The sequence below is a fragment of the Pseudophryne corroboree genome, chromosome 3 (assembly GCF_028390025.1).
Source record: "Pseudophryne corroboree isolate aPseCor3 chromosome 3, aPseCor3.hap2, whole genome shotgun sequence".
NCBI classification, from domain to species: domain Eukaryota; kingdom Metazoa; phylum Chordata; class Amphibia; order Anura; family Myobatrachidae; genus Pseudophryne; species Pseudophryne corroboree.
In genome coordinates, this window is record NC_086446.1 from 573,380,803 (window position 1) to 573,407,551 (window position 26,749).

At 47.7% G+C, this 26,749-nt stretch overlaps 1 protein-coding gene across 1 annotated transcript in view; it reads left to right on the top strand.

Moving 5' to 3' along the window:
• Positions 1-26,749, top strand: part of LOC135056337 (neurotrypsin-like) — a 121,933-nt gene that overhangs the window by 74,056 nt on the left and 21,128 nt on the right. Inside the window, exons 9-11 of the mRNA XM_063961344.1 lie at positions 5,798-6,012; positions 13,234-13,375; positions 14,538-14,737. Coding sequence (XP_063817414.1) covers positions 5,798-6,012; positions 13,234-13,375; positions 14,538-14,737 — 557 coding nt within the window. The remainder of the gene's footprint in view (positions 1-5,797; positions 6,013-13,233; positions 13,376-14,537; positions 14,738-26,749) is intronic.

Genomic DNA, 26,749 nt, shown 5'->3' on the forward strand with positions numbered 1-26,749 from the left:
CATAGAATTAAATAATCACAATTTTATGTTCCCGATAGTCTGCGCTTGCCGGAATACTATGTGTAGTATTGTGGTGATAGCATAGAAAAAGAACAAACGGCTGCGCTGAATATCAGGAACGAAACATAATGTACAGAGAGCCAACGTAAAAAATAACAATGTTTATTAATAAAACATATAAAAAGATTAATTATCAAATAACCGGTGAATAATATATATAAATATATATAAGAACAATCACTAGATGTGAACTAGTGGTATATTGTAATAACTCAGCTTATTGGGGTGAAAAGTTCCGTGATTCACTTGTTAGATAGTTGATAAATACCAGGTGTGTTGGTAGGATCCTAATAAATTAAAAGTCCCTCAGTTGAAATTGATATTCAATACCTTTCCAAAATGGGCTGGTAAGAGCCGAGCGTCCTCGGCTTCAATGTCCTGCAATGCCCATATACGCTGTGCAGCGGAAAGGAATGGACCGTCTCTCTCACAACCCGGTCGTGGCGGCGTGTGCGCTGAAGCCGCTGATGTCGGATGCTGTAGACGGAGGGTGCAGCGGGGACCAAGGAACACCTGGAAGATTTCACCTGAGCTGAGTGTGGATAGTGGCGGGTCCTGACGCGTTTCGTCACGTTCACGTGACTTTCTCAAAGAAAGAAACGCGTCAGGACCCGCCACTATCCACACTCAGCTCAGGTGAAATCTTCCAGGTGTTCCTTGGTCCCCGCTGCACCCTCCGTCTACAGCATCCGACATCAGCGGCTTCAGCGCACACGCCGCCACGACCGGGTTGTGAGAGAGACGGTCCATTCCTTTCCGCTGCACAGCGTATATGGGCATTGCAGGACATTGAAGCCGAGGACGCTCGGCTCTTACCAGCCCATTTTGGAAAGGTATTGAATATCAATTTCAACTGAGGGACTTTTAATTTATTAGGATCCTACCAACACACCTGGTATTTATCAACTATCTAACAAGTGAATCACGGAACTTTTCACCCCAATAAGCTGAGTTATTACAATATACCACTAGTTCACATCTAGTGATTGTTCTTATATATATTTATATATATTATTCACCGGTTATTTGATAATTAATCTTTTTATATGTTTTATTAATAAACATTGTTATTTTTTACGTTGGCTCTCTGTACATTATGTTTCGTTCCTGATATTCAGCGCAGCCGTTTGTTCTTTTTTTAAGAATGACCGGGAGACCTTATCTCCGAATGCGTTGAAGTAGGCGCGGTATCCAGGGGAATGGCGGGAGCACATATCCCATTCGAAAATGCCACAGAGCTGTCAATGCATCGATCAGCGTTGCTTGAGGATCCTGAGTTCATGAACCTTACCGGTGTAGCTTTCGGTTGAGACGAGACGCCATGAGGTCGATGTGTGGTGTTCCCCACAGAGACACGAGGGCCAGAAAGACTTCTTGATGAAGTTCCCATTCTCCCAGATTTATCGTGTGACGGCTTATGAAATCTGCCTCCCAGTTGTCCATGCCTGGAATGTGAACTGTGGAGATAGTCGGAATCCACCGTTCCGCCCACTGGAGAATATGGGCGACCTCCTTCATGGCTCTCCAGCTGCGAGTCTCGCCTTGTTTGTTTACGTAAGCCACAGCCATGGCATTGTCTGAATGCGTACCGGATGAGCTTGGACACTAGTTTGTACCTGAATCGGAGCATAACAAATTGCTCTCAACTCCAAAATGTTGATTGGTAACTTCGATTTTTGACTGTTCCAGAGTCCCTGGAAGTGTTGAGATTGAAACACTGCCCCCCAACCGAGTAGGCTGGCATCCGTGGTGATCATCATCCAAGACCAAACAGTGGACGGTGCCCCCTTGGTTAAATTGGGACTGTGAAGCCACCAATGGAGAGACTGCCGAGTCTGAGCCGACAGTTGGCACAATTGCAAGTCCAGATGTGGGCCCGTTTGATTCCAAGAGCCCAAAATCTGAGTCTGCAGGGGCCGAGCATGGAATCTGGCTTACGGTACCACTTCAAAGGTTGCCACCATCTTGCCCAACACCTGCATACATCGGAGAACTGAGACCCTCGGCAATTGTAACAGGGAGCGGATTCTGGATTGCAGGTCCTGAAGTTTGTCTTGAGGTAGAAAAACCTTCTGACTTCTCGTGTCGAATAGGAGACCTAGAAAAACCATCTCCTGAGAGGGGATCAAGGAAGATTTCCAGAAATTAACAATCCATCTGAATGATTGATTGTAGAGTGTCCATGGTGAGTTGCAGGTGTTGTTGAAGTTCCTGTGATGGAGCTTTCAGCAACAAATCGTCCAGGTAAGGAGTAATGTTAACCCTCTGACATCTGAGGATCGCCACTTCATGACCCAATATTTTTGTAAATACTCGAGGGGCCGTGGATAGACCGAAGAAGCTGGAAATGCCAAGGACCAATTGCGAACCTCAAAAGATGTTGATGACCTGACCAAATGGGAACATGGAGGTATGAGTCCTTTATGTCTATAGATGCCAAATATTCCTCCGGTTCCATGGCAGCGATTATTGAACGAATCAATTCCATCTTGAATTTGTGAACAGAGAGAAATGAATTCAGGCATTTTAGATTTAAAATGGGTCGAAATGAACGTCTGGTTTGTTTACGAGAAAAAGACTGGAGTAAAAGCCCTGACCCCGTTGTAGTTTGGGAACTGAAAGAATTACTCCATTGTGCAAAAGTGTGAAAGTTGCCTGAATCAGTGCTTGTCGTTTGGAGGGATCGCATGGGAGAGGAGTGAGGAAAAAACGATCTGGGACAGGCTCCTCGAGATCCAAAATGTAACCTCGGGTTATGACCACCGTCACCCACCGATCCGGTTATGACAAGAGCCACACTTCTTTGAACTGTAGTAACCATGCCCCCACCATCAAGGATACCACCGGAGACCTCCCTGTGTCATGCGGTAGGCTTCTCGGCAGGCTTGACTGCCGGTTTGCGAGGTGCCTGTGATCCTTTACCACGGTATGCACCTCTGCGTGGAAATCTTGAAAAGGCTCGAAAGGACTGGAAACTGCCCCTGCCTTGAGTACGAAAAGACCGAAATTAGTTGGTTTAGTTGGTTTCGGCTTTTGAGGAGCAACTGGAAGAAACAGGCTCTTGCCACTCGTGGTATTAGAGATAATCTTCATAAGTTCTGGACAAAAGAGGAATTCTCCTTCAAACAGAACGGCTGTCAATGTCTGTTTGGACTCAGAGTCAGCATTCCAAACACGAAGCCAGAGTGAACACCTCGCTGTAACCGCTAGAGCAGAAACACGTGATTGTAGCGAGGCCGAGTCCAACAAGGCCTCACCAACATAAGTGAGAGCCTCCGAAATCTGCTCAGCTAATTGAATAGCCTCCAATGGGTCATCAGACTGCATCCCCGATACCACTCGCGCTAACCAGTCATCCACGGCTTTAAGGACCCAGGCGCAAGGGAGGACTGGACGCAGAGAAATACCTGATAAGGTACACATGGATTTAAGAATCGCCTCAATCTTCCTATCTGTTGGATCTTTTAACGTCACTGATTGTACCGAAGGAATTACTGTAGCCTTCGCCAGGTGAAAATAGGAGCATCCACCTTCGGAGCCGTTTACCAGAATTTGGTGTTCTCCTCTGCAAAAGGATATAGAAACCTTAATTTTTTTAGGAGCCTGAAAGCGTGAATCCGACTTAAGCCAAGGTTCTTTCAAGGTATATGCAAAATGTTTATATGAAGGAAAGACAGCTACTTGACTCTTCTGTCATTTGAAAAAGGCTGTCAAAGTCTTCGCCTCTACCGTATCTTGAAGATTAAGAGTTTGACTTATGGCTTCGATCAATAACCTGACACCTGAACTTGTAGACAATTCTTCTTCTTCTTTCCAAGCGGAAGTATCCTCCCACTCAGAATCCAGTTCACCCTCTTCCAAAGGAGTGACCGAATCTAACTCCTCACCTGGAAAGGTGATAGCGGGCAGTGGATGCTGTCGTTTAGTGGCCGTTGAGCCCGAATTAGTCACAATTTTGTTAATAGACTGCGCTATATCCGAAAGACATTTGCCCATATGTCTTGCCCAAGGTGGTTCCTCAGCAGATTGACTTGAATCATTACCTGATTGGGACTGACGCAAATCCACAATAGCATTGGCCATGTTTTTGTCCCACAGAGGAATAGACTGATCTGTAGACCCACCAGACTGCTCAACGACAGGTGCTCCAGAGCATGCAGTGCAGAGAGAACCTGGTTCCGTGCTACCCTTAGAAAGTTTGGATCCGCACTGAGAACAGGCAAAGTAAACAGCAGAGACTGCCTTCCCATTAGCAGATTTGTCCGGCTTATTGGCCATACTGCTGTATTAAAGTATCACAAGTGTCCTAAGAAGGAAGCACTCAGTAGTGACTAAACTAAAAACCCTCTGTAATATGAAAAATGGGGGAGAGGTGGGGACTAGTATACTAACAGAGGAAATTAGGTAGCCCCCTACTGTAATATGAAAGGTAGTAACAGTAATACAGTATACTTGCAGTAAGCTTATTTCCGCCTGACAGGGTGAGAAGTTGAAGCCCCCTGATATGTGTTTGTGTGATCCGGAGTGCAGCATCCCCCGCAGTGTGCTTCAGCATGGAGAAAATGACGCCCGTAGAAGAAACCCGCCCCCACAGACTGAGGTGGGCGGTGCAGTAACATCCTCTGAGCGGAAGACAAAGGCGGGAAGCCGTGCTTCCCCTTCTGTTACCGCCGTGGCTGTACGGTCCCCTTCAGGAAGGGAAACTAAGAGCCGACCGGTGCTCTAGGTATGCGGAAGTAGCGTCCTGCCTATCTCTCAGTAACAGTGTCCGGGGAACTATCTGACCGCTTCTGACAGATAGCGGTCAGTGCCTCCCCCGCCATGCACGCTGTATACCATCCACAAACACCAGTCACAGCGTGCGCTGCATACACAGAGCCGCATACTTCTCACAGTCCGCCTATACATACACACAATCTTATGGGGCGAGAACTAAAAGCCCAGCACTGCTATACAGGTTGTGGCTGCCGGCATCCTACCTGAATTTTGCCTCCTCGGATTACCAGTTCGGATACAGGGAGCCCCAGTGACCATAGTGTACTGTAGAGAGCTAACTAACTACTCCCCACTCAAAATATACCTGTCACCTGTAAACAGGGACTTAGGATATGTCCAAAAAAATTAAATCAAACCAAGAAAACCTAACTAAAATCTTTATTAAGGAACTGTGCCTGCACTCTCCAGGCACAAAACTTAAACTGAGGTAATCTACTAGTCAGGCTGGAGATGGGAGGGGTTAGAGGGGGGAGGAGTTGGTTTTTATAGGTTCTGTGCCGAAGCTCCCTTCCCACACACTCTAACCCCATCAGTACAGATGCAGCGTCCCCCAGATGGATGAAAGAGAAATGACAATTTAAAGGGTTTAGAGCAGTTTTTCATGAAAACTGCTCCAAATGCCCTTTAATACATTCAGGTGATACTAAAATAATTTGAAAAGGGTGTGAAAACACCCTTTTTCACATTATTTTAGTAAAAATAATGTTAATAAATAGGCCCGTAAGGCTCTACGTTGCACCACTTGGGGCAGCTCAGTCATGGCGGGGTGACTTGCGCCGTATATCGTATTGAGGCTTAGTGTATGAGGACACCTCTTAATATAATTTGACTATATACCATTTCTTCTTGTGACTAATTCTTGCCATTGCCTAATCTGTAGCTCAGTGACAATCTTGGTGATTGCTTATTTAGTTCCTGTAGAGGACTGATGTGCTAAAAACTGATCTCTTACTGTTTGCAGTGGTGCTTACACTTTGGCATCAAAGACTGAGTTTGGACCCGGCGATGGATTGATTTTTCTGGACGATGTGGCTTGCAAAGGCACTGAGCGCTCTCTTATGAACTGCTCACATAGTAACTGGGGTCAACATGACTGCTCTCACTCTGAGGATGTTGGGATTCGCTGCTCGAACGACAGCAATGACATTGTTGAAATTCCCTCTGGTAATAGCCTAGGTAATAACCTAGACTTATCTTGGTTAATTTTAAATATTCAGTGCAATAACATTTGGACCCAACCAGGTACAGTATATAATGGGACCGGTATGTAATACCAGTGGCCGGGATCCCGGCCGTCAGTATACTGACAGTGGAATCCTGGCCACCAGGATGTCAGCAACGGGGTGAGCGCTAGCAAGCCCCTTGCGGGCTCGCCAAGCTGCGGGCACAGTGTCTCGCTGCGCTTGCCGCAGGTTATATTCTCCCTCTATGGGTGTCGTGGACACCCATAAAGGGAGAAAACCCTGTGGCAACGGGATTGCGGCGTTGACATTTCAGCACTAGTCGAGATCCCGCTGTCGGTATACTGACGGCCGGGATCCTGACTAGTGGTATTGGAACCGCTTCCCTATATAACATTAGTATTGCAGTATGCAGATATACTCCCAAGGCAGCATGCATTTATTTTATTGAGGGAACAAAGTTGTTACCAGAAGTGTGCTCATTTACTAACATTGGATTAAATCAGTGCAACCAATTCGATCAGCAACTCATAAAAACTGGTGATTGGTTACTGTGATTTGGTGCATTTGTGGCATGGGCATAATTTTCCCGCTGACTTGCATAAGGACTGTAGTCATTTACTTGTGCTCTAGTAAATCCAAATAAATCAGCCAATGATAACCAGCCGGCTACTGATACCAGTCATTATCCTATTGCTCCAGACCTCCAGCTGTATGTTCGTCTGAGTACAGGTCTAACTCAGTTATGTGAACATGCTGTTACTTACTGTACTCTGCCAGTCCAGGTATAATTAATTGTGAATATGATATGACCAAATATGAATTTAGACAATGCATATGCATTTTTCTCTGACGTCCTAGTGGATGCTGGGTACTCCGTAAGGACCATGGGGTATAGACGGGCTCCGCAGGAGACTGGGCACTCTTAAAAGAAAGATTAGGTACTATATCTGGTGTGCACTGGCTCCTCCCTCTATGCCCCTCCTCCAGACCTCAGTTAGTATCTGTGCCCGGCCAGAGCTGGATGCACCCTAGGGGCTCTCCTGAGCTTCCTAGAAAAGAAAGTATTTGTTAGGTTTTTTATTTTCAGTGAGATCTGCTGGCAACAGACTCACTGCTACGTGGGACTGAGGGGAGAGAAGCGAACCTACCTGCTTGCAGCTAGCTTGGGCTTCTAAGGCTACTGGACACCATTAGCTCCAGAGGGATTGAACACAGGCCTAGTCCTCGGTCGTCCGGTCCCGGAGCCGCGCCGCCGTCCCCCTTGCAGAGCCAGAAGAACTAAGAGAAGTTGAAAATCGGCGGCTGAAGACTCCGGTCTTCATTAAGGTAGCGCACAGCACTGCAGCTGTGCGCCATTGCTCCCTTAGCACACCACACACTCCGGTCACTGATGGGTGCAGGGCGCTGGGCGGGGGGCGCCCTGGGCAGCAATTAGATTACCTTACTTGGCGAAAAGCACATAATACAGTCTGATAAACTGTATATGTGCATTAACCCCCGCCATTAAAGTACATAAAAGGACAGAAGCCCGCCGATGAGGGGGCCGGGCCTTCTTCCTCAGCACACCGGCGCCATTTTCTCTTCACAGCTCAGCTGGAAGGAAGCTCCCCAGGCTCTCCCCTGCAGTATCCTGGTACACAAAGGGTAAAAAAGAGAGGGGGGGCACATAAATTTAGGCGCAAAAACTGTGTATATAAGCTGCTATAGGGGAAAAATCACTCAGTATAGTGTACATCCCTGTATTATATAGCGCTGTGGTGTGTGCTGGCATACTCTCTCTCTGTCTCTCCAAAGGGCCTGGTGGGGGAACTGTCTTCAAATAGAGCATCCCCTGTGTGTGTGGTGTGTCGGTACGCGTGTGTCGACATGTCTGATGTAAAAGGCTCCTCTAAGGAGGTGATAGAGCGGATATGTGTGTGGGAGGGTGTCTCCGTCGACAACGCCGACACCTGTTTGGATATGAGGTAAAATTATTGCACAAAAGGTTAGGGAACAGAAAGGAAATCTACCCTGGTCTGTCCCTATGTCACAGAGTCCTTCAGAGTCTCTCTATGTTCACTATCCAAAATAACAAAGTATCGACACGGAGTTTAACTCCACTGTCGACTACGATAATGCAAAGTTACAGCCAAGAGGGCTAAAAGATATTCAATATATGATTATTGGAATAAAAGATGATTTGCATATCACTGATGACTCATCTGTCCCTGACACGAGAGTAAACATGTTAAGGAAAGAATGCTGAGGTAAATTTCCCTCCTCTCATGAGGAAAAAGAGCGGGAATCTCCAGACAAGAGACGGCAGCTTCCCACAAGAGAATTCTCAGGCTGTATCCTTTCCCCACTAGGGCCAGGATGTGTTGAGAATCTTCCCCTTGGGTGTCCTGTTTGCACTAGCTATTCTCAGGGATCCTGCAGATAGCGTGCACATTCTAGTATACTACCCAGACCGGCGATTGTGTCGGCATGGGTTTATAGCGCTGTGGCAGCGTGGACAGGTACCTTATCAGCAGAGATTAAGACCCTAGTATGCATATAAATATTTTAAAATGCTGTCTTAAGTGATAGATATATAATTATAAAGCATGCCCAAAGGGACATGAGTATACTGGGTCCTAGAGACAAAAGCTATGTCGATTTCTGCTTGACGTGTTCTGTAGAATATACATTGGACAGATGATGCCGACTTAAGAGGCATATGGAAGGCTGAGGATTGTGTGGAGAAAGGTTCACGGGCCTGGTCTCCACAGCTATAGCTGGTAATTCTGATATTTTGCCTTTTATTCCTGCACAGCCTAGGAAAGCACGACATTATTAAATGCAGCTTTTCGAATAAAGAAACAAGAAAGTCTGAGGTGTGTCCTTTCTTGTCAGAGCCGAGGGCAGAGGAAAGAAGCTGTACAACACAGCTAGTCCCCAGGAACAGAAGTCCTCCCCGGCCTCTACAAAAATCCACCGCATGTCGCTGGGGCTCCACAGGCGGAGCTAGGCCCGGTGGGGACACGCCTTCGTAAGTTCAGCCACAAGTGGGTTCACTCCCTGTTAGATCCCTGGGCAATAGAAATTGTATCGCAGAGATACAGGCTGGACTGTGAGAAGATGCCCCCCTCACCGAGGACCCGGCGGGCTTCCCCCCAAGAGAGGGAGCCAGTGTTAACTGCAATTCGTAAATTGTATCTTCAACAGGTGGTGGTCAAGGGTCCCCTCCTTCAACAAGAGGGTGTTATTATTCGACCATGTTATAATCCCGAAACCAGACGGTTCGGTTAGACCCATATTGTATTAAAATCCCTGAACATATACCTGAAAAGGTTCAGGTTCAAGATGAAATCGCTAAGAGCGGTCATTGCAAGCCTGAAATGAATCGGGACATAAGGGATGCATACCTTCGTGTCCCCACTCATCAGGCGTACCTCAGAATTGCGGTACGGGATTGTCATTACCAATTTCACCAAGGTAATGGCGGATATGATGGTGCTCCTGCGGAAGCAAGGTGTCACTATTATCACATACTTGGATGATCTCCTCATAAAAGCGAGATCAAGAGAGCAGTTGCTGGACAGCGTATCACCTTCTCTGGAAGTGAAACGGCAACACGACTGGATTCTATATATTCCGAAGTCGCAGTTGGTTCCTACAGCTCATCTGCCTCGCCTAGGCATGATCCTAGACACAGACCAGAAGAGGGTTTATCTCCCGATAGAGAGAGCTCAGGAGCTCATGACACTGGTCAGGAATCCATTGAAAACCAAAACAGGTGTCAGTGCATCACTGCACTCGAGTCCTGGGAAGGATGATGGCATCATACGAGGCCATCCCCTTTGGCTGGTTCCATGCAAGGACAATGGAACTTACTGGACAAGTGGTCCGGATCACATCTTCAGATGCATCGGTTAATCACCCTATCCCCCAGGGCCAGGTTGTCTCTCCTGTGGTGGCTGCGGAGTGCTCACCTTCTCGAGGGCCGCAGATTCGGCATTCAGGACTGGGTCCTGGTGACCATGGATGCAAGCCTCCGAGGGTGGGGAGCAGTTACACAGGGAAGAAAATTCCAAGGTTTGTGGTCAAGCCAACAGACTTGCCTTCACATCAATATCCTAGAACTAAGGGCCATATACAACGCCCTAAGTCAAGCGGAGTTCCTGCTTTGCGACCAACCGGTTCTGATCCAGTCAGACCGCAGGGGCTCATGTAAACCGCCAGGGCGGCACAAGGAGCAGGGTGGCGAGGGTAGAAGCCACCAGAATTCTTCGCTGGGCGGAGAATCAAGCGCACTGTCGGCAGTGTTCATTCCGGGAGTGGACACGACCTCCACCCGGGAAAGTGGTGACTTCATCAGGAAGTCTTCACGCAGTTTTGCAAATTGATGGAAACTGCCTCAGGTGGACTACATGGCGTCCCACCTCAATAAAAAGATAAAAAAGGTTTTACGCTGGGTCAAGGGACTCTCAGGCGATAGCTGTTGTCGCACTAGTAACACCGTGGGTGTTCCAGTCGGTCTATATATTCCCTCCTCTTCCTCTCAGACCCAAGGGCTGAGAATTGTAATAAACGGAGGAGTGTGAACAATATTCTTTGCTCCGGATTGGCCAAGAAGGACTCGGTACCCGGAACTGCAAGAAATGCTCTCAGAGGACCCATGGCCTCTGCCTCTCAGTCAGGACATGTTGCAACAGGGACCCTGTCTGATCCAAGACTTACCGCGGCTGCGTTGGACGGCATGGCGGTTGAACGCCGGATCCTAGCGGAAAAGGGCATTCCGGATGCAGTTATTCCTACGCTGATAAAGGCTAGGAAAGACGTGACAGCAAGACTTTTTCACTGTATATGGCGAAAATAGGTTGCTTGGTGTGTGGCCGGGAAGGCCCTACAGAGGAATTCCAGGGGGGTCGATTCCTGCACTTCCTACAGTCAGGAGTGACTATGGGCCTAAAATTAGGATCCATAAAGGCCAAGATTTCGTCCCTATCCCTTTTTCTCTCAAAAAGAACTGGCTTCACTGCCTGAAGTTCGGACGTTGTTACAGGGGTGCTGCATATTCAGCCCCTTTTGTGCCTCCAGTGGCACCTTGGGATCTTAACGTGTGTTGGATTCCTAAAATCCCACTGGTTTGAGCCACTTAAGACCGTGGAGCTAAAATATCTCACGTGGAAAGTGGTCATGCTTTTGGCCTTAGCTTGGACTAGGCGTGTGTCAGAATTGGCGGCTTTGTCATGTAAAAGCCCATATCTGATCTTCCATATGGAAAGGGCAGAATGGAGGACTCGTCCCCAATTTCTCCCTAAGGTGGTATCATCGTTTCATTTGAACCAACCTATTGTGGTGCCTGCGGCTACTAGGGACTTGGAGGATTCCAAGTTGCTGGACGTAGTCCGGGCCCTGAAACTTTGTTTCCAGGATGGCTAGAGTCAGAAAAACTGACTCGCTATTTATCCTGCATGCACCCAACAAGCTGGGTGCTCCTGCTTCAAAGCAGACTATTGCTCGCTGGATCTGTAGCACGATTCAGCTTGCACATTCTGCGGCTGGACTGCTGCATCCTAAATTAGTAAAAGCCCATTCCACGAGGAAGGTGGGCTCTTCTTGGGCGGCTGCCCGAGGGGTCTCGGCTTTATAACTTTGCCGAGCTGCTACTTGGTCGGGTTCAAACACTTTTGCAAAATTCTACAAGTTTGATACCCTGGCTGAGGAGGACCTTGCCTTTGCTCATTCGGTGCTGCAGAGTCATCCGCACTCTCCGGCCCGTTTGGGAGCTTTGGTATAATCCCCATGGTCCTTACGGAGTACCCAGCATCCACTAGGACGTCAGAGAAAATAAGAATTTACTCACCGGTAATTCTATTTCTCGTAGTCCGTAGTGGATGCTTGGAGCCCGTCCCAAGTGTGGACTCTCTGCAATACATGTATATAGTTATTGCTTAACTAAAGGGTTATTGTATAAGCCATCTGTTGAGAGAGGCTCAGTTATTGTTCATACTGTTAACTGGGTACAGTTATCACGAGTTCTACGGTGTGATTGGTGTGGCTGGTATGAGTCTTACCCTGGATTCCAAATCCTTTCCTAGTAATGTCAGCTCTTCCGGGCACAGTTTCCCTAACTGAGGTCTGGAGGAGGGGCATAGAGGGAGGAGCCAGTGCACACCAGATATAGTACCTAATCTTTCTTTTAAGAGTGCCCAGTCTCCTGCGGAGCCCGTCTATACTCCATGGTCCTTACGGAGTACCCAGCATCCACTACGGACTACGAGAAATAGAATTACCGGTGAGTAAATTCTTATTTTTATTGTGCAGGCACACTACAGAAATTTGTAGTGATCATGCAGGACCCATTCTGCACATGTGCAGAACGGTACAGAAATGTGTATTTTATACAAGCAAAAAACACATATATCTAACATAGGGCCAGATTCTGATTTGTACGGTATTGCACATCTGCAAAGAAGCAGATGTGAAATACTGTACAACTAAAATTCAAATGCAGCAGGAGGCATCTGTGGGAGATTGCAGATGCATGCAGAAGGTGTTTGAGTGTTACGCCCAAACACGCAGCATCGTATCACCGTCGTGACCACTAAAGCTTACGTAGGGACAGATGCATCATCGCTTGGAAAGTGATAAAATGGAGAGTGGAAAAAGTATCAGCCAATCAGCTCCTAACTGACATTTTTCAAACACAGCATGTGACATGGCAGTTAGGAGCTGATTGGCTGGTACTTTTTCACTCTCCATTTTATCACTTTCCAAGCGATGGTGCATCTAGCCGTCAGACTGGACGTCTGAACTGGTCAGCCAGTTCCAGGAAGTCTGCCACCGACAACGCAGACCCTGGGCTCTGCACGCTTACAAAATGGGAGCTACTTGCCCTTTTTGTTGAACGGTCTGTTGCCTTCCCCCAAATGCTGCAGCATGTCATGCTATTAAGGTGGGGGCTGCGAGCGATCATGCAGGACCCATTCTGTACATTTGTAGAACTGGTCCTGCACATGTGCAGTTACTCAACCATCTGGTTTGCGTACAAATCTGAATCTGGCCCATAGTGACTATATCACTAGCGATATATACCTTATTTTAAAGATATCCGCTTCATTTTATGACCGAATAAAACATAAAGAATATTGAGTGAGTTATACATATTGTAGGAAATCTATGTAATATACATTATAAGTATACATGTTAGTTCTAAATTTACGTGGTTGCTTCTTGATGATTTCAGGGCCTCTGATACGGCTGATGGATGGGGAAAGCACCAAGGAAGGCAGAGTGGAAATATTCCTGAATGGAGACTGGGGCAGCGTGTGTGATGATGGATGGACAGACAGTGATGCGGTTGTTGTTTGCAGGCAGCTTGGACACAGGTTTGAACGAATTTAAGTGATGCATTAGTGTGATAATTCAGTTAGACCACTGTGTCTGCTGAATTGTTACAATAAAGTTGGATAGTTTCCATATAAAACCCACTAACGGGCCAAATTATTTCCATGCGCTGACTTACTCAGTTATTTGCCCATTTTAAGTAATTTACTTGTGCTTTAGCAAAGACATAATTTACTTTGAATTTGCTGTTTCTTAACAATCTATTCTGACAATTTATTCCCACGTTTCTTAGCCATGTCAAATATGCTTACATTTCAACTGATTGACTGACTGTATGCCATTTATATTTATTTAGCAAGCATAAAGTATTGGCTTCTGGAAGTGAGAGCTTTTTCTGACCTAAATATCTGAATAGAACATTGGGCCTAACTCCATGTTTTGTACGCAAATGCAATTGTGATTTTCCAGGCTACGGAGCTGCTAATGTCAGCAAGTGAAGCTGCTGCCCAGAAATAAAGAGACGCCCACTAAAGCCATCACAACCTCCTTCAAAATTGCATACACATTCGCAGCCTACACGCAAAAAGAGGCACATCGGGCATAAGGGTTGGTCTATGGCTGCACAGACTGGCCACAGCAGTAGTTACTCAGACGCCATGTTTTTGCACGTATGAACTCACAGCTATCAGCAGATACATGCCATGACGCGCTTGCATTTTCCAAACCACTCCCCATTTCCAAACGCCCACTTCCTGTCAGTCACTTTTCCTTTAAATCCTCATTGCGAGCGAGATCGCAGCAGCCCCCTCTTCCCCGAAGCCTAGCCTAACCCTCCTCCTGCAGTCTAAATCTAACTGCCCCCGCGGCTTACCTCTTTGTCGGCCTGGCAAACACTCGTTCGGGATTCTGGCATCTGTATTTTGACTGCAGGAATCCAGTCTATACAGCTGCATCTGAATGTCTTGATCTGGCACTGTTTGAGGAAGTTGAATCGATCATGACAGGTGCCTGATGCCTCCATGTATCCAGTGGGCAACATCTCAACTTCTAAAAACACGCACTTTAGTAAATATACCCCTATGCATGCACTGTTGTTATTTCGGATGACATAGTGCTAAATGTTTGTAAATACTTGCCAACTGCATTGCCAGCTAATTGATTAATAAGTAAATAAGGTGTAAAATGTGTTCCTGTTATATTTAGGGGTCCTGCAAAAGCAAGAACTATGGCTTATTTTGGAGAAGGGCAAGGACCAATACATCTGGATAATGTAGAATGTAATGGTACAGAAAACACCCTAGCGGAATGCAAGAAACAGGACAGTGGAATACACAACTGCTGGCACAGTGAAGATGCAGGTGTTATATGCGACTATGTAGAGAAGAAAGTCAGCGCACTGAAGGGTATACAGTTTTTTTGTAGCATATTACATTTTTAATTGCAGATGGTTAGTATTTGCAACATGCACAAGCAGCTTGACTATATTGATATTACAAATGTGTAGACTCATACCGAATACCTTTTACATAATTAGACTTTTAAATTTTCTTAAGTTTCTCTGACGTCCTAGTGGATGTTGGGAACTCCGTAAGGACCATGGGGAATAGACGGGCTCCGCAGGAGACTGGGCACTCTAAAGAAAAGATTAGGTACTATCTGGTGTGCACTGGCTCCTCCCTCTATGCCCCTCCTCCAGACCTCAGTTAGAATCTGTGCCCGGCCAGAGCTGGGTGCTCCTAGTGGGCTCTCCTGAGCTTGCTAGAAAGAAAGTATATGTTAGGTTTTTTATTTTCAGTGAGATCTGCTGGCAACAGACTCACTGCTACGTGGGACTAAGGGGAGAGAAGCAAACCTACCTGCTTGCAGCTAGCTTGTGCTTCTAGGCTACTGGACACCATTAGCTCCAGAGGGTTCGAACACAGGCACCTGTCCTCGATCGTCCGTTCCCGGAGCCGCGCCGCCGTCCCCCTCGCAGAGCCAGAAGAACAGAAGCTTGAAGACGACGAAATCGGCGGCAGAAGACTCCTGTCTTCATTTAAGGTAGCGCACAGCACTGCAGCTGTGCGCCATTGCTCCCAGCACACTTACACACTCCGGTCACTGTAGGGTGCAGGGCGCTGGGGGGGCGCCCTGGGCAGCAATTGAAGTACCTTTTGGCAATAAAAATACATATATACAGTCTGGCACTGTATATATGTAAAACCCCCCGCCATTTTTTACACAGAAAGCGGGACAGAAGCCTGCCACTGAGGTGGCGGAGCCTTCTTCCTCAGCACACCAGCGCCATTTTCTCTTCACAGCTCCGCTGGAAGCAGCTCCCCAGGCTCTCCCCTGCAGTATCCAGGTACAAGAAGGGTAAAAAAGAGAGGGGGGGGCACATAAATTTAGGCGCAAATAAAACATATAAGGCAGCTATTGGGTAATCACTTATTATAAGTGAAAATCCCTGTGTTATATAGCGCTGTGGTGTGTGCTGGCATACTCTCTCTCTGTCTCCCCAAAGGACTTTGTGGGGTCCTGTCCTCAGTCTGAGCATTCCCTGTGTGTGTGCGGTGTGTCGGTATGGCTGTGTCGACATGTTTGAGGAGGGTTACGTGGAGGCGGAGCAAGGGCAGATAAGTGTGGTGTCGCCCCCGTCGGGGCCGACACCTGATTGGATGGGTATGTGGAGGTCTTAAACGACAATGTAAGCTCCTTACATAAAAGGTTTGATGACGTTGCAGCCTTGGGACAGCCGGGGTCTCAGCCCGCGCCTGCCCAGGCGACTCAGAAACCGTCAGGGGCTCATAAACGCCCTCTATCTCAGATGGTTGACACAGATGTCGACACGGAGTCCGACTCAAGTGTCGACGATGATGAGGCACATTTACAGTCTAAAATGACCAAGGCCATCCGATACATGATTATTGCAATGAAAGATGTATTACACATTTCTGAGATTAACCCTGTTAATACCAAGAGGGTTTATATGTTTGGGGAGAAAAAGCAGCCAGTGACTTTTCCCCCATCTGATGAATTAAATGAATTATGTGAAGAAGCGTGGAGTTCCCCTGATAAGAAACTAGTGATTTCTAAGAGGTTACTGATGGCGTACCCTTTCCCGTCAACGGACAGGTTACGTTGGGAAACATCCCCTAGGGTGGACAAGGCGCTGACACGCTTATCTAAAAAGTTGGCCCTGCCGTCTCAGGATACGGCCGCCCTAAAGGAGCCTGCGGATAGAAAGCAGGAAGCTATCCTGAAGTCAGTGTATACACACTCTGGTACTCTACTGAGACCTGCTATTGCTTCAGCCTGGATGTGTAGTGCTGTAGCAGCATGGACAGATAATCTGTCAGACGACATAGATTCCCTCAACAGGGATACTGTTTTGCTAACCCTGGGCCATATAAAAGACGTCGTCTTATATATGCGGGATGCTCAGAGGGACATTTGCCTGCTGGGCTCTAGAATTAATGCTATGTCCATTTCTGCCAGGAGGGTCTTATGGACTCGGCAATGGACAGGAGATGCTGATTCTAAAAAACACATGGAGGTTTTGCCTTATAAGGGTGTGGAATTGTTTGGGGACGGTCTATCGGACCTCGTGTCCACAGCGACAGCTGGAAAGTCTACTTTCTTGCCTCAGGCTTCCTCACAGCCTAAGAAAGCACCGTATTATCAAATGCAGTCCTTTCGTTCTCAGAAAGGCAAGAGGGTCAGGGGCGCATTTCTTGCCAGAGGCAGGGGTAGAGGTAAGAAGCTGCACCATGCAGCCAGTTCCCAGGAACAAAAGTCCTCCCCTGCTTCCACTAAGTCCACCGCATGACGTTGGGGCTCCACAGGCGGAGCCAGGTGCAGTGGGGGCGCGTCTCCGAAACTTCAGCAACCAGTGGGTTCGCTCACAGGTGGATCTCTGGGCTGTACAAATTGTATCTCATGGATACAAGCTGGAATTCGGAGCGACTCCGCCCCCCGCCGTTACCTCAAATCAGCCTTGCCAGCTTCCCTCATGGAAAGGGAGGTAGTACTGGCGGCAATTCACAAGCTGTACCTCCAGCAAGTGATTATCAGGGTCCCCCTCCTTCAACAGGGAAGGGGTTACTATTCCACAATGTTTGTGGTACCGAAACCGGGCGGTTCGGTGAGACCCATTCTGAATTTAAAATCCTTGAACACTTATATAAAGAAATTCAAGTTCAAAATGGAATCGCTCAGAGCGGTTATTGCAAGCCTGGAAGAGGGGGATTTTATGGTGTCGCTGGACATCAAGGATGCTTACTTGCATGTCCCCATTTACCCACTTCACCAGGAGTACCTCAGGTTTGTGGTACAGGACTGTCATTACCAGTTCCAGACGTTGCCGTTTGGCCTGTCCACGGCACCGAGGATATTTACCAAGGTAATGGCCGAAATGATGATACTCCTTCGGAAGAAGGGAGTTATAGTTATCCCGTACTTGGACGATCTCCTCATAAAGGCGAGGTCCAGAGAGCAGTTGTTGATCAGCGTAGCACTCTCTCAGGAAGTGTTGCAACAGCACGGCTGGATTCTGAATGTTCCAAAGTCGCAGCTGATTCCTACGACGCGTCTGCTTTTCCTGGGCATGATTCTGGACACAGAACAGAAGAAGGTGTTTCTCCCGGTGGAGAAGGCCCAGGAATTAGCATCTCTGGTCAGGGACCTCCTGAAACCAAAACAGGTATCGGTGCATCACTGCACGCGAGTCCTGGGAAAGATGGTGGCTTCATACGAAGCCATTCCCTTCGGCAGGTTCCATGCAAGGATCTTTCAGTGGGATCTGTTGGACAAGTGGTCCGGATCGCATCTTCAGATGCATCGGCTGATCACCCTGTCCCCAAGGGCCAGGGTGTTTCTTCTGTGGTGGCTGCAGAGTGCTCACCTTCTCGAAGGCCGTAGGTTCGGCATACAGGACTGGGTCCTGGTGACCACGGATGCAAGCCCCCGAGGATGGGGGGCAGTCACTCAGGGAAAAAACTTCCAAGGGCTGTGGTCAAGTCTGGAGACTTCTCTACACATAAATATACTGGAACTAAGGGCCATTTACAACGCCCTGAGTCAAGCAGAGCCCCTGCTTCGAAACCGGCCAGTGCTGATTCAGTCAGACAACATCACGGCGGTCGCCCATGTAAACCGCCAGGGCGGCACAAGAAGCAGGATGGCAATGGCGGAAGCCACAAAGATTCTTCGGTGGGCGGAGAATCACGTGCAAGCACTGTCAGCAGTGTTCATTCCGGGAGTGGACAACTGGGAAGCAGACTTCCTCAGCAGACACTACCTCCACCCGGGAGAGTGGGGACTTCATCAAGATGTCTTCACACAGATTGCAAAGCGATGGGAACTGCCACAGGTGGACATGATGGCGTCCCGCCTCAACAAAAGGCTAAAAAGATATTGCGCCAGGTCAAGGGACCCTCAGGCGATAGCTGTGGACGCCCTATTGACACCGTGGGTGTACCAGTCGGTATATGTGTTTCCTCCTCTTCCTCTCATACCCAAGGTACTGAGAATAGTAAGAAAGAGAGGAATAAGAACAATACTCATTGTTCCGGATTGGCCAAGAAGGACTTGGTACCCGGAACTGCAAGAAATGCGCACAGAGGACCCATGGCCTCTGCCTCTCAGACAGGACCTGCTGCAACAAGGGCCCTGTCTGTTCCAAGACTTACCGCGGCTGCGTTTGACGGCATGGCGGTTGAACGCCGGATCCTAGCGGAAAAAGGCATTCCGGATGAAGTTATTCCTACGCTGATAAAGGCTAGGAAGAACGTGACAGCAAAGCATTATCACCGTATATGGCGAAAATATGTTGCTTGGTGTGAGGCCAGGACGGCCCCTACAGAGGAATTCCAGCTGGGTCGATTCCTGCACTTCCTACAGTCAGGGGTGACTATGGGTCTAAAATTGGGGTCCATAAAGGTCCAGATTTCGGCCCTATCCATTTTCTTTCAAAAAGAACTGGCTTCACTGCCTGAGGTTCAGACGTTTGTTAAGGGAGTGCTGCATATTCAGCCCCCTTTTGTGCCACCAGTGGCACCCTGGGATCTTAACGTTGTGTTGGATTTCCTGAAATCCCACTGGTTTGAGCCACTTAAGACCGTGGAACTAAAGTATCTCACGTGGAAAGTGGTCATGCTGCTGGCCTTAGCATCGGCTAGGCGTGTGTCGGAATTGGCGGCTTTGTCATGTAAAAGCCCATATCTGATCTTCCATATGGACAGGGCAGAATTGAGGACTCGTCCCCAATTTCTCCCAAAGGTGGTATCATCGTTTCATTTGAACCAACCTATTGTGGTGCCTGCGGCTACTCGGGACTTGGAGGACTCCAAGTTGCTGGACGTAGTCAGGGCTTTAAAAATATATGTTTCCAGAACGGCTGGAGTCAGGAAGACTGACTCGCTGTTTATCCTGCATGCACTCAACAAGCTGGGTGCTCCTGCTTCAAAGCAAACTATTGCTCGCTGGATCTGTAGCACGATTCAGCTGGCTCATTCTGCGGCTGGATTGCCGCATCCAAAATCAGTAAAAGCCCATTCCACAAGGAAGGCGGCTCTTCTTGGGCGGCTGCCCGAGGGGTCTCGGCTTTACAGCTTTGCCGAGCGGCTACTTGGTCGGGTTCGAACACCTTTGCAAAGTTCTACAAGTTTGATACCCTGGCTGAGGAGGACCTTGTGTTTGCTCATTCGGTGCTGCAGAGTCATCCGCACTCTCCCGCCCGTTTGGGAGCTTTGGTATAATCCCCATGGTCCTTACGGAGTTCCCAGCATCCACTAGGACGTCAGAGAAAATAAGAATTTACTCACCGGTAATTCTATTTCTCGTAGTCCGTAGTGGATGCTGGGCGCCCGTCCCAAGTGCGGACTTTCTGCAATACGTGTATATAGTTATTGCTTAGATAAGGGTTATTGTTATGAGCCATCCGTTGAGTGAGGCTCAGTTGTTGTTCATACTGTTAACTGGGTAAGGTTATCACAAGTTGTACGGTGTGATTGGTGTGGCTGGTATGAGTCTTACCCTGGATTCCAAAAATCCTTTCCTTGTAATGTCAGCTCTTCCGGGCACAGTTTCCCTAACTGAGGTCTGGAGGAGGGGCATAGAGGGAGGAGCCAGTGCACACCAGATAGTACCTAATCTTTTCTTTAGAGTGCCCAGTCTCCTGCGGAGCCCGTCTATTCCCCATGGTCCTTACGGAGTTCCCAGCATCCACTACGGACTAAGAGAAATAGAATTACCGGTGAATAAATTCTTATTTTTGTTTTCATGCCTACTAAACAAGTTGGAGCTTAAAAGGGTATGGTTCGTTGGGACCACTCAACTTAGGTCGACAGTCATTAGGTTGACCACTGAAAGTCGACATGCATTAGGTCGACAGGGACACTAGGTCGACATGTACTAGGTCGACAGGTCAAAAGGTCGACATGGGTTTTTGGACCTTTTTTTGTGTCGTTTTCTTCATACGGTGACGGGGAACCCCAATTAGTGCACCGTGTCCGCTCGCATGGCTTGTTTCGCTCGCCATGCTTCGGGCAAGGTGCCTCCCTCTGCTACCACGGAGCTCGGCACAGATTACTGTTCCCATTTGTAGTCCACGTGGATCGGAAAGTATGAAAGTCCAAAAATGAAAAAAAAATATGTGAAAAAACTCGTGTCAACCTTTTGACCTGTCGACCTAATGCATGTCGACCTAATGACTGTCAACCTAAGGTGTTTCGACCGAACGACCGTATCCCGCTTAAAATTACCATACAGTAGATATAATGTTTATAGAGCAAGGCTCAACAAATGTTTGTGAATTTGGGAGCCAGCTTAAAAATTTGGGAGCCAGTCCATCATCTGTGACCAAAATCTGTAAAAAAAAAAAAAAAATATGCATAAACCATCACACATGCCCCTTCAGTGCCCCTCAGCCTCCCCACATGCCTCTTCAATGGACATCCGATTCTGCCACATGCCCATGTGTCCCAGTATATATTATGCCACACTATGCCCTAAGTTCACATTACGCCACGCACTATGGACCAAATTCGTATTTTGACACACACTGGGCGGGATGTACTAATGCTTACCTCCAGTTTTTCCCATTTACCGCAGAGACTATTTAACATAGAGAGATATGTACTAAACCTCGGGCACTGAGATGCCCTTCAGTTATTACCGTACTGCTGGGTGGCCGAGCTGGGCGGGGGGACAGCCAGATTCAGGAGCAGCATGCTGGAGAGCGGCAGCCGAGGGTGCGGGCTGTACATACCTGAGGCAGCTGGATATACAGTACAACAGTGCTGAGAGCCTCTGGAACCCACACCATCAGAGCTACAGTACTCCGGTAGAGGAAACTGATCCCCCGAACCGTGCGTCGCAGAAGCTGCAGCCACTTGTTGCCGGTCACCTGCTCTTGCTGCTCCTGGCTGTCCCCCCGCCCGGCTCGGCCACTCAGCAGTGCGGTGAGAAGGGCATATCAGTGCCCGAGGTTTAGTACATATCTCTCTGTGTTAAATAGCCTCTGCGGTAAATGGGAAAAACCATGGCGGTAAGCATTAGTACATCCCGCCTACTGTCCCAAATCCACTGAAGCCTATTCACAACACTGCAGACAGCATAGACATGTTCCAGGAACTAATAAAGCACTCTGAAGAGCACTAACAATGGTTTATCTGTCTCTAGTACTGACTAGCAACAGGGGTAGCCAACATGTGGCCTGCTAGTTGCTGTGGAACTACACATATAAGCATGCACTGCAACAATTGGGGTGCTATGGCATGCTGGGAAGTGTAGTTCCACATAAACTGGAAATGCGACAAGTTGACTACTTCTGGTCTAGCACATAAGCGGCCCATTTATCAATGAGTGATGAAACTCGTGAATGATAAAACTTGTTGCGTATGAGAAATGGTGCTTCAGCCAATCTGCTCCCAACTGTCATTTTTCAAACACCTGTCCATTAGGAACGGATTTTCTGGAACACCATTTATCATACACATTGGGGCAGATGTAGTAAGCCTGGAGGAGTGATAAAGCAGTGATAAGTGGAAGGTGACCATGCACCAGCTAGTCAGCTCCTAACTGTCATTTTTCAAACCCGTAATGATTGGTTGGTGCGTCATCACCTTGTACTTATCACTGCTTTATCACTTCTCTAGGCTTCATACATCTGCCCCTATGAGTTTTATCACTCGTTGTTAACGGAGTTCCCTAGTCCTTAGCATATATTGAGATTACACTTTGGGATAGCTCGATGGCAGGTCATAGTACAAAGGTGGCGGGTGGTAGATGGTCCATGTAACCCCCTCCACAATAGGATGTATGACAGTAGAAAGGGGCATATTGGGGAGCACATATGAATCCAGTGGGGGGGAGGGGGGAGTTATTGGTGAGTATCAAATATACAAACCCCTGTACTGATATCAATAACCAACACACAGGGCACCCAATAAAAGATTGTTCCTCTACCAAGCTGCAATATCTCCCAGCTGCCAACCTGCAGCGGAACTAATGGCAGGCTCCCCAACACCACCATAGGGACTTTCCACTCATAGTCAATGCATCAGGCTAAGGAAACCTGTAGGGGGAACTACAAATCCTACCATTCACTGTAAGAGCTCCAGAATGAAGTTATAGGCCTATTCCCCATGGGAGCTAAAATGGGTATAGGGCACTGAGCATCTGAGTTCTCATCCTCCCCATTCTGCTTAGGTTACCCATCAAAGTTGACACCACAGGTATGAGGCGGAGGAGCCGCAGCACCCCTTGCGCTATCCTGCAGCCAGTTCTCCTGCAGGCAGGTGAAGTAGTTCACACTGCACAGAGAACTCCTCTAGGTCTTAGGGCCTCTCATGAAGAACCTCTATCATGTAGCCCTGCAACAACTTTGTCAGGCCAGACAGGATTTTGATTCTGCTCATCCGATGTGGGGCTCTGTCCCCTCTAGTGGGCACTCACAGCAGACAGCATGGCCCTGGAGAGGCAGGCAGGGTGTATAACGGCCAAGACTCAACCATGCAAGAGGTCAGTGAAGACTATCTTGTCTGGTACTGTGGCACGGATCGCAGAAAATGTTAATGATGGTGACCGGAGTAATGTGTCACAACACACAGTGCATTGATCCCTGCAGCATATGGTGTTTATGAGAATGCATAATCGCAGACCAGTCAAGAGGCCCCTAGCTAACCCCTGTTCATTTTACGTTTATATTTCTATTTTGACAATTTATTCTTTAATATATTATATATATTATATGTGGACAATGTAAGACCCCAAACTGCATTCTGCAACCACTCTCCACATACATCTCCTCCCCTAACTATTGGTACGGTAAGGGGATGTTCTCCTGGGGTCCCTAAGAATTCCTATGACACAGCCTGTCAGAGCGAATTGTCCCTGCTGTAATGACTCTCTTCTGTATTCTCGAACCTGGGAAGAGGGCTCAGGGCCAAAAATAAAATGGGATGGATTTTCTTTTTGACAACTGTGCAACCATGACAACTTCCCCGGCCACACTAATCACAAGAAAAGTATCTGTGTGACTCGGTCTAAGGTCAGCCATTGTTTCTTCCCAGATCCTGTCCAATGACTTCAGCATAGGGAAGGAACTTCCACTCATTTGTGAGTCCTGTAAGAGTTCCGGCAGATGTGACACTATTCGGACAATCCACTTTTATCATAAGTGTTTTATTAATGCATTATGTCAGAATGTATTTAATGATTGATGTTATGGTTAGTGTCACATCAGGGCTGTAATGTGTCATGTCTCTAGGTTTTACAATTGCCTCTCAGACCCAAAGGTTGTCTGGCATATTTTTTGAAGTGAACGGAAGAAACAAAGTGGCTCATCCTTAAAAACGGTTTTAGGTAAAGCACATAGAATCTGATAAATGGAAGGGCAAAAAAGCTCTTTTCTTGGACTAAATGTCTTTTTTAGGCAGAAAAAGGCTTGTTTTTGCTTTGCTCTATATAGGGTTACTGCCAGTGATAGCCTGCGTTGTCAGATATACAGGCAGTGCTGTCTGCACTACTGCTAGGTGCACGTACAGCAGCTCTACTTTCAGAAGCAGTTCAGTGTAAAGCAGGACATACCTCCAGATTGTCCCTGCTGTCAGGGAAAAAGTCCTGACTTTGTGGCACATTCAACCAAATTAGGACTGCAAACGGCCCCGCTCTCTCCTACCTGTGTTTGCAGTTTACTAACCGATGCTGCACATGTCTTATGCTGACCTGCTGCTGCAGAACTGGAATGTTGGGACCCTGTTTGGAAATAGGATAGGCGCCTGAAATATGGAAAGCATTGCAATGAATCTTCTAGGCGCCTTTCACTAACCAGCCCAACATTAATTCACTAGCACCCATGTTTAATATGGTCTCTCGTCCTGCAACTAGCACATTAATTTGTTAAAAAATGTGAACGCTATTAATTTATTTTCCCCAAACAGTCACAACTTTAAATTAATAGTCTACACCTTCCAGAAATCATTGTTTTCTATCTCAAACAGCCCTGACATTAAAATAAATAACTAAATAAAAATATAATAATAATATATATTCCTATAAATAACCCTCCTTCTCCCCACCTTAATATAATAAGCACTGTGAAGCTGTCCCTATATTTCTCTGACGTCCTAGTGGATGCTGGGAACTCCGTAAGGACCATGGGGAATAGCGGGCTCCGAATGAGGCTGGGCACTCTAGAAAGATTTATGACTACCTGGTGTGCACTGGCTCCTCCCACTATGACCCTCCTCCAAGCCTCAGTTAGATTTTGTACCCGGACGAGGTTGGATGCACACTAGGGGCTCTCCTGAGCCTTTAGAAAGAAAGTATAGAAATTAGGTTTTTTATTTTCAGTGAGACCTGCTGGCAACAGGCTCACTGCAGCGAGGGACTAAGGGGAGAAGAAGCGAACCTGCCTGCTTGCAGCCAGCTTGGGCTTCTTAGGCTACTGGACACCATTAGCTCCAGAGGGATCGACCGCAGGCCCAGCCTTGGTGTTCGGTCCCGGAGCCGCGCCGCCGTCCCCCTTACAGAGCCAGAAGCAAGAAGAGGTCCGGAAAATCGGCGGCAGAAGACATCAGTCTTCACCAAGGTAGCGCACAGCACTGCAGCTGTGCGCCATTGCTCCTCACACACACTTCACACTCCGGTCACTGAGGGTGCAGGGCGCTGGGGGGGGGCGCCCTGAGAAGCAATAATAACACCTTGGCTGGCAAAAATACCACAATATATAGCCCCAGAGGCTATATATGTGGAAAATACCCCTGCCAGAATATAGGAAAAAGCGTGAGAATAGTCCGCGGAAAAGGGGCGGAGCTATCTCCTGCAGCACACTGTCGCCATTTTCCCTCACAGCTCCGCTGGAAGGAAGCTCCCTGGCTCTCCCCTGCAGTCTACACTACAGAAAAGGGTAAAAAAGAGAGGGGGGGCATTAAATTTAGTCGCATTATACATTTATATAGAAAAAGCAGCTATAGGGGACATAACTCAGTTAGTCCCTGCATTATATAGCGCTCTGGTGTGTGCTGGCATACTCTCACTCTGTCCCCCCAAAGGGCTTTTATGGGTCCTGTCCTCTGTTGGAGCATTCCCTGTGTGTGTGCGGTGTGTCGATACGGCTGTGTCGACATGTTTGATGAGGATAATGATGTGGAGACGGAGCAGATGCCTTTAGAAGGGATGTCACCCCCTGCGGGGCAGACACCTGAGTGGATGAGCTTATGGAAAGAAATGAGTGCACGTATAGACTCCTTACATAAGAAATTTGACGACATGCCAAATGTGGGACAGCCGACTTCTCAGCTCGTGCCTGTCCAGGCGTCTCAAAGGTCATCAGGGGCTCTGAAACGCCCGCCACCTCAGACCGCAGACCCAGATGTCGACACTGATACTGACACCAGTGTCGACGACGATGAGTCTAACCTGATGCCCACTAAGGCCATTCACTGCATGATTGAGGCAATGAAAGAGGTGTTACACATTTCTGATATAACTACAGGTACCACTAAAAAGGGTATTATGTTTGGGGAGAAAAAACTACCCGTAGTTTTTCCCCCATCAGATGAATTAAATGAAGTGTGTGAAGAAGCGTGGGCTTTCCCTGATAAAAAATTGGTAATTCCTAAGAAGGTACCAATGGCGTTCCCTTTCCCGCCAGAGGATAGGTCACGTTGGGAAACACCTCCTAGGGTGGATAAAGCGCTCACACGTTTGTCTAAAAAGGTGGCACTACCGTCTCCGGATACGGCCGCCCTCAAGGAACCTGCTGATAGAAAGCAGGAGGCGATCCTGAAGTCTGTATATACACACTCAGGCATTATACTTAGACCAGCTATTGCGTCAGCATGGATGTGCAGTGCTGCCGCCGCGTGGTCAGATAAACTGTCAGAAAATATTGACACACTAGACAGAGACACGATCCTGCTAACCATAGA